This window comes from Oryx dammah, unplaced genomic scaffold, assembly GCF_014754425.2.
Source record: "Oryx dammah isolate SB20612 unplaced genomic scaffold, SCBI_Odam_1.1 HiC_scaffold_4, whole genome shotgun sequence".
In the NCBI taxonomy this organism is placed as follows: domain Eukaryota; kingdom Metazoa; phylum Chordata; class Mammalia; order Artiodactyla; family Bovidae; genus Oryx; species Oryx dammah.
The window spans coordinates 24,062,051-24,070,402 of record NW_024070188.1 but is presented as its reverse complement, the minus strand read 5'-3'; the positions used below and the strand labels follow the sequence as shown (position 1 = coordinate 24,070,402).

General features: G+C 44.9%; 1 protein-coding gene across 1 annotated transcript; it reads left to right on the top strand.

The window, feature by feature from the left end:
- The first annotated feature begins 396 nt into the window (after nt 1-396).
- MARCKS (myristoylated alanine rich protein kinase C substrate) lies at nt 397-6,414 on the top strand. Its single transcript, XM_040238463.1, has 2 exons — nt 397-939; nt 2,758-6,414. Exons 1-2 carry the CDS (start codon nt 838-840, stop codon nt 3,655-3,657), a joined length of 1,002 nt encoding a protein of 333 aa, XP_040094397.1. The 5' UTR covers nt 397-837; the 3' UTR covers nt 3,658-6,414.
- The last annotated feature ends 1,938 nt before the right edge of the window (nt 6,415-8,352 follow it).

The window sequence follows — 8,352 nt, the reverse complement described above, 5'->3', positions numbered from 1 at the left end:
CCCAACCATTGTCTTAAAAACTTGCGTACATACACACACATACACATAAACACACGGAAAGATGGGGGATGGGAGTGGAAGGAGACAGACACGGTTATAGACCGACTAGAGCCAAAGCGAGTCAAGTTAACGCTTTCTCCGCCCTCATCCACAAGTACCCGCCCCCCCACGTTAATTAATTACAAACAAAGCAAGCCAATCCAGTACTGCATTATTATTTTCAAGCAGAAGGAGGCGAAAGGCATGTATTTTTTAATTGATTTATTTATTTGGAGGACATTAATTCTCGGTCTGAGGCTGATTTTCAAACCGTTTGCAAAGCGCGGCTCCATTGTTCGCAGGGCGTGCAGGCCCCGCCCCCTGCTTTGTGTGCGGCGCGCGGATTGGCCGGCGAGCGCGGGGGCCGCGTCAGCGCCCGCGAGCCCATTCATCTGTGCACTTGGGCGTTGGACCCCGCATCTTATTAGCAACCAGGGAGATTTCTCCATTTTCCTCTTGTCTACAGTGCGGCTACAAATCTGGGATTTTTTTATTACTTCTTTTTTAAAAAAAACTACACTTGGGCTCCTTTTTTTGTGCTCGACTTTTCCACCCTTTTCCCCTCCCTCCTGCGCTGCTGCTTTTTGATCTCTACGACTAAAATTTTTTATCCGGCGTGTATTTAATCGGTTCTGTTCTGTCCTCTTCACCACCCCCACTCCCCCCTCCCTCCGGTGTGTGTGCCGCCGCTGCCGCTGCTGTTGCCGCTGCTGCTGCCGCTTGCCCCGTCGTTACACCAGCCCGAAGCTCTTTGTTCCCCCCTTGGATCTGTTGAGTTTCTTTGTTGAAGAAGCCAGCATGGGTGCCCAGTTCTCCAAGACCGCCGCGAAGGGAGAAGCCACCGCGGAGAGGCCCGGGGAGGCGGCTGTGGCCTCGTCGCCTTCTAAAGCGAATGGGCAGGTAAATTCTACCTGTGGTTCTGGTCATTTATTTGGTGTCTTTCTCTAGTCCCGGCGCTTCCCCTTCCCTCCTTGGTCGTTCCCGAGGCGCATTCGGCGGAGAGAAGCGTGGCCAGATTTCAGTCTGAAAGTTGAATGGAAAGCGATAGCCAAATTGTCAATTTCTCATAGGTGGGGTCTCCCCTAACTCCCAAAGTAATGGTTCTCAGAGAATCCTGGCGAATTCTTGTGTAGATGGGAGGAAAAAAGTGATAAATCGTTTAAAATGGCGTGTTTGGAGCTTGGCAGAACCTGACTAGCTAGGTGCTACCCCACACCCCCACCCCGAGCCAGGTTGCATTTGTGCTTGGTGGGCACAAAGGTGTTTGGGTGGCTCTCGTGTTTGTTGTCGAGACTGGGTCGCCTTCAGGATTTCTGGTGTGATTGTGTGTGTGTGTGGGTAGAGAAGGTTGGGGCGGGGGGGGGGGGGGAGCGCAGTAGGGATGGCGGTGAAGAAAGGCTGAGGAGGGAAGGAGAGCTGTCTTATTGTATACCGAGGTGGCGTGACTTGGGTTCTTGGAAAGGTTGCTGGCTGGCTGGAGGTGGGCAGGTTTCAGTACCTTTCGATGGGCTTTTCTCACTGTTCTAAGTCTTTATTCCTAGTTGTCTGTGGAATTACACACCCATTTGACTTTTAAATGGTCTCCCTAGGGTGGGAAGACTATGGTTCTTTGAAGAACCTGTCCAGATGGTCAACAGGAGGCAGTTCGTGTGTTTCGGTCGAGATTGTTGGAGTGCGTGGCGCCTGGACCACTGCGGGGGCTACCCCGGCGCTGCCCGAATCCAGGCAGATGGCCACAGTTGGGTGGGCGCGAGAGGTCGGCCAAGGGTGGCTGCTTCACAAACACCGGGCAACCACCACGCCTCTTTTCCTAGTGCAGAGGCCGTGTTGCTTCGCCTGCCCTAAACTAATGGGAAAGACAGGCTCTGCCAAGAGGCTTTGAACCCGTTAAAAATGCAAAATGAGCCGCCGGGGCGCGCCCGGGCTTCGCAGAATCACAGGCAAAGGTGGGCGTGGAAGCAGAGACAAGCCCTCTGAAATAATGGTTTTCCCCCTGTCTTGGTTTTATGCCGACCAGGACGCCACCTGAGCTTTGTTTGCGGACTCTGGGCTGCGCTATCCGGGCTCGGGGGCGCCTTGGCCAGCGGGCAGGGCCCGACCGGGCAGGGCGGGGTGGCCCGGCGGCCCCGCCCCTCCGCGCCTGCCTGCGCCAAGGTCAGCTGGTGGAGGCGCAGCGCCCCCTGGCGACCCCAGGTCTTTGGGGCGTAGGGCCCTTGCGCGCGCAGTCCAGGCGCTTCGGGCTGGAACGCTGGGATCCCCCCTGGGAGTTCTTCGTGTTTTGAAGAGGCCTTTAGAGTTTAGGGAGAAAGGGGGACGTGTAACCTAAGCACAGATCACTGGCTCTGGTTCTGTGTCTGTGTCTCCTTCCAACGGGCGTTTGGTGTATCATTTTTTACAGGACTCTTATCCTAAAGCCCGCGCGGCGAAGGTTGGAATGGGTTACCCTGTGCTTTCCACGTTTCGGACTCTGCCCTCTTAAGGCCTCGGATTTGTTGCGTGGTCGAGGCCCCTGCAGTGCCTTTAGGCACCCCAAACACCACTGCCCCCAGGTCTTCGAGGAACTCTCGTCTGGGCATCCAACCCCGCCTCCCCATAAGGGAGAGGATCTACAAAACCTGAGGGGCCCGGAGGGACGGTGGACCCTCCCAGTCCAGAAGTGGGGGCGGGGATGACAGGCCCGGGCCCCCTCAGTGACCTCCCGCTTTCTCTGCCCCGCAGGAAAATGGCCACGTGAAGGTAAACGGCGACGCTTCTCCCGCGGCCGCCGAGCCCGGCGCCAAGGAGGAGCTGCAGGCCAACGGCAGCGCCCCAGCTGCCGACAAGGAGGAGCCCGCGGCCGCCGGGAGCGGGGCGGCGTCGCCCGCCGCGGCCGAGAAAGATGAGCCGGCCGCCGCTGCCCCCGACGCCGGGGCCAGCCCCGTGGAGAAGGAGGGCCCCGTGGAGGGCGAGGCCGCCGAGCCCGGCTCACCCACGGCCGCCGAGGGGGAGGCCGCCTCTGCCACCTCCTCGACGTCTTCGCCGAAGGCTGAGGACGGGGCCACACCCTCGCCCAGTAACGAGACCCCGAAAAAAAAAAAGAAGCGCTTTTCCTTCAAGAAGTCTTTCAAGCTGAGCGGCTTCTCCTTCAAGAAGAACAAGAAGGAGGCAGGAGAGGGCGGTGAGGCCGAAGGGGCCGCCGGCGCCTCCGCCGAAGGCGGCAAGGACGAGGCCGAAGGGGGCGCCGCTGCGGCCGCCGGCGAGGCGGGTGCGGCCCCCGGGGAGCCGACAGCGGCGCCGGGCGAGGAGGCGGCCGCGGGCGAGGAGGGGGCGGCGGGGGGCGACCCGCAGGAGGCCAAGCCCGAGGAGGCTGCTGTCGCGCCCGAGAAGCCGCCCGCCAGCGAGGAGGCTAAGGCCGTCGAGGAGCCCAGCAAGGCTGAGGAGAAGGCAGAAGAGGCCGGGGCCAGCGCGGCCGGCTGCGAGGCGCCCTCGGCCGCCGGGCCCGGCGTGCCCCCGGAGCAGGAGGCGGCCCCCGCGGAGGAGGCGGCGGCCGCCCCGGCGTCGTCAGCCTGCGCAGCCCCCTCACAGGAGGCCCAGCCCGAGTGCAGTCCAGAAGCGCCCCCAGCGGAGGCAGCCGAGTAAAAGGGCAAGATTTTTTGAGATAATCGAAGAACTTTTCTCCCCCGTTTGTTTGTTGGAGTGGTGCCAGGTACTGGTTTTGGAGAACTTGTCTACAACCAGGGATTGATTTTAAAGATGTCTTTTTTTATTTTGCTTTTTTTTTAAACAACAAATTTTGTTTTTAACCCACTCCCCACAGATCCCATCTCAGATCATTCTGTTACCACCATTCCAACAGGTCGAGGAGAGCTTAAATACCTTCCTCTGCCTTGTTTCTCTTTTATTTTTATTTTTTGCATCAGTATTAATGTTTTTTGCATACTTTGCATCTTTATTCAAAATTGTAAACTTTCTTTGTCAATCTATGGACATGCCCATATATGAAGGAGATGGGTGGGTCAAAAAGGGATATCAGATGAAGTGATAGGGGCCACCATGGAGAAATTGAAGTGGTGCATAACATTGCCAAGATACTGTACCACTAGAAATGATGGTGTAAAGGCTTAGTCTTTTTTTTTTTTTTTTTTTTTTTTAAGAAAAGTTATTACGATGTATTTTGTGAGGCAGGTTTACAACACTACAAGTCTTGACTAAAAAGGAAAGAGGAAAAAAAAAAAAACAAACCGATACCCAGATTTTTAAAAAGATCATAGTCTTAGGAGTTCATTTAAACCATAGGAACTTTTCACTTATCTCATGTTAGCTGTACCAGTCAGTGATTAAGTAGAACTACAAGTTGTATAGGCTTTATTGTTTATTGCTGGTTTATGACCTTAATAAAGTGTAATTATGTATTACCAGCAGGGTGTTTTTAACTGTGACTATTGTATAAAAACAAATCTTGATATCCAGAAGCACATGAAGTTTGCAACTTTCCACCCTGCCCATTTTTGTAAAACTGCAGTCATCTTGGACCTTTTAAACACAAATTTTAAACTCAACCAAGCTGTGATAAGTGGAATGGTTACTGTTTATACTGTGGTATGTTTTTGATTACAGCAGACAATGCTTTCTTTTCCAGTCGTCTTTGAGAATAAGGAAAAAATCTTCAGATGCAATGGTTTTGTGTAGCATCTTGTCTATCATGTTTTGTAAATACTGGAGAAGCTTTGACCAATTTGACTTAGAGATGGAATGTAACTTTGCTTACAAAAATTGCTATTAAACTCCTGCTTAAGGTGTTCTAATTTTCTGTGAGCACACTAAAAGCGAAAAATAAATGTGAATAAAATGTACAAATTTGTTGTGTTTCTTTATGTTCTGATAAAATACTGAGACTTTGAGGTCCTGGTTTCATTTTGAAAAAGATCTTGCATGCCATCAAGAGTAAATTTTCTTGTGGTTTTTAATCTGAAGTTTTTCAAACTTGTAAATTTATAATCAGTAGTATCAGATTACGTACAGGAATATCTTACAACATTCCATGTCAAATCTGTTAACATTTATCTGCATTTAGTTTTCTTTAAAAATTGAAGTTATTTTTATTGTAGTTATATATAGCATGTCAGGATGAATCATTTAATACGAAAGTGGTATGAATTGAAGACTATTTAAATGTCTTATGTGAAAATGTCATAAAAACATTTTTTTTGTCATGCAGATCCCAAAACAAATTTATACTGAGAATATATTCAATTCAAACTGGAGGTGGGTCATGAAAAGTGACTGAAAGTGTTTTAAAAACTGATGGTGTATTACCTGCCATTGTAATTGCTTAGTGCTTGGCTAATTTCCAAGTTATAGCTTAGAGTATGCATTATACTTTAGGAGAACAAGCTTAATGTAAAGAAGTAATGGTGATGAATGGACGATACTGTTGGTTTATGGGCCTTTGTATTTGCCTCAGTTCAATAGTTGCAAGCATTTTTTTTTTTTTTAATGAAAATAGTGTGTTAGTATCTTGTTATTCAAAGAAAAAGATAGAGAATAAAATTTCTTTGTATAGTAATAATTTACTAGTTAACCTTCTTTGCTCTTTACCACCCCATAACTGGATTTATTTTCTTCACTGGACCTTAAACAACTGAATTTTAAGATAAATATGGGTATCAAATATTACTTCACTAAATGCAAAGAAAAGCATTTATGCATACCTGCTTTGCTGTTTTTGAACAGTATGCCTTGTAGGGTGAACCACGTTGGTAATAACTGAATGCCAGATCTTAAACTCATTAGAAAAATAACAAATTAGTTTCTGACAAGCACTTTTAATTGGAATAATGGATTATAAATAATAGTTCATGACCTCTTTACCAACACCCTCCCCACTAATAAAATCGAATAACACTTGGAAGAGTGTGTACTTTTAGTTGGGGTTCCTTGATCTTGGAGGATGTTTAAAAGTTAAAAGTCAAATATGGTAACCAAAGGACTGTTTTATGGGGTCTTCTACCTTACCAACTTTTCCTCAAATACCTACTTGGACAAGTACAGCACTTGGTATGTGGTAGGACTCAGCAAAAAAATGGATTTTAAAAAGTAACCCTGAGTAGTCAAAAATACTATGTAGCCAACTATATTGCTAGGTCTGTTTTTTTTAACAGCTGGAGTTTATTAAGATGCTTACTTTGATTTTTAATCATTGCCTAAAACACTTTGGGTGGTATCGATGGAGTGGTGGATTTTCCACCAAATGATTAAGTGAAATTTGACATATATCTTTTCATCCAAAGTTTTGTACATCACATTGTTTTCTAATGGAGAAATGTTAATATGGCTTTTTGTATTACTAAAATAGCTTTGAGATTAAGGAAAAATAAATAACTCTTGTACAGTTCAGTATTGTCTATTAAATCTGTATTGGCAGTGTGTATAATGGCATTTGCTATGGTTATAAAATAATTCCTCTGGATTATAATAATTATTTGATCCAATTCCTATTGCTTGTAAAATAAAGTTTTAACAGTTGATGTAATCAAGCTTGCTAAAATAGGATTTTTTACAGATTTAACTATAAAATGCAAGTTTTAGAGAAAAATTTTACATCTTAAGTGTTGATGGTAAGTATAACTTATTCAGTTTAAGGAATTTAGAAGGTATGCTTGACATCATACTTAGGATATAAAATTATACCCACTGAAAGTGAGTTACAATGCTCACAAGTCAAAAACTTTAATGATAGAACTTAATGTATTTGAGAAACAATAATTTATTTACATTTCCCCCTCATGAATATAAACAGTACAATTTTGCAGTTAAGGTTTTGGAGGAAGGGTTCCTTTTTGCTTTTCTATATATCAGGTAGATCCAACTGGGAGGAGCATGTAGTTTAACATAGCCCAATTAGCTTTGAAAATTAAAAAATTGGTTAACAGAGCTGTTAGCTTTTATCTTTCCTTTAATCATTCACTGTGCAAATTGAACATTTTTTTCCCCTGTCCACTTTCCAGCTATATGAAAGTGCTTAAACCACGGTATAGAAAACAGGGATTTTAAAATGCTTTCAGTCTGTAAATGTGCCAGTCCCTGTTGGGGATTCACATTCTAGCACTCCTTTAAATTACACCCATCAATGCTATTTTTAAAATGGAAAATAAATACTTCTAAAAGATGTGAATGTTAACCATATTTTATGTTCCTGAAAAAGTGATTTAATTCTTGATCTTCAAATACTATCTATAGTTTTTCCTCTCAACTCGTCAACAATTTTAAAAACAAACTAAAACACATATCCCACCATAGGATCTAGCAGCTGCTTGTACATAAAATAAACACTTAAAAAATTTTAGAAACCCTGATAATCTCAGTTCTAGTGCTTTGGTGAAATTAGAACATAAGACTTTTTAGTACTACTAGTAAGTGAGAAGTCAGAGTATATTTGTCAACTACTCTTATTCTCTCAGGGGAAAGATGAAAGGCAGTAGGATTACTCATCACTTGGAATTTCAATAAATATAACATTTCAGTTGAATTTGTTAAGTTAGCATTACAGATTGTCTTCCCAACAAGTGGCAAGTGTCTTAGGTTTGAAATATGTGTTAAGGACTGGATAAAGTGCTAGAATTCTGTCCCTGGGTAACTTAGTGGGGATGCGAAAAGAGAAGGGGTTTGTGATGAATTATAAATTGGAAGTCTAAGAAAGACTCAAAGCAAGTCTTAATTCAGATGATACATACCTGCATTTGGGAAAGCACCAACCAATAAAATATAATTCTAACCACAATGTCATTTTAAACTTTTTTAGTAACCATAATTTTAAAAAATAAGAAACATTAAATTACTTTAATAATCTACATATCCAAAATATTTGCACATATAATCAATAAAAAAATTACTTAGTTGACTTGTCTTTCCCTTAATAACGCTTTGAAATTCAGTGATTTAGACTGACATCTCAGTTTGGACCAGTCATTCCAAGTGTACATAAAATAATCACTTTATGGCCACATGTGGCTGCCATATTGGAGGGCACATGTCTGGAAAATTAGGGTGTGAGAGTCAATGATTAGAAATGTTTGGCTACAGACTTTGCAAAGTGTAGCTTTGTAATTAATTGCATGAGCTTCAAGGGCTTAGCTTTTGCATCAACACTGAAGTTTATTCTAGATTTCAAACCATTTTAAGCAGTTAATATGGCTTCCCAGGTGGTATTCATGGTAAAGAACCTGCCTGCCAATGCAGGAGACATAAGAGATGTGGGTTTGATCCCTGGGTCAGGAAGATCCCCTGGAGGAGGAAATGGCAACCCACTCTGGTACTCTTGCCTGGAGAATCCTA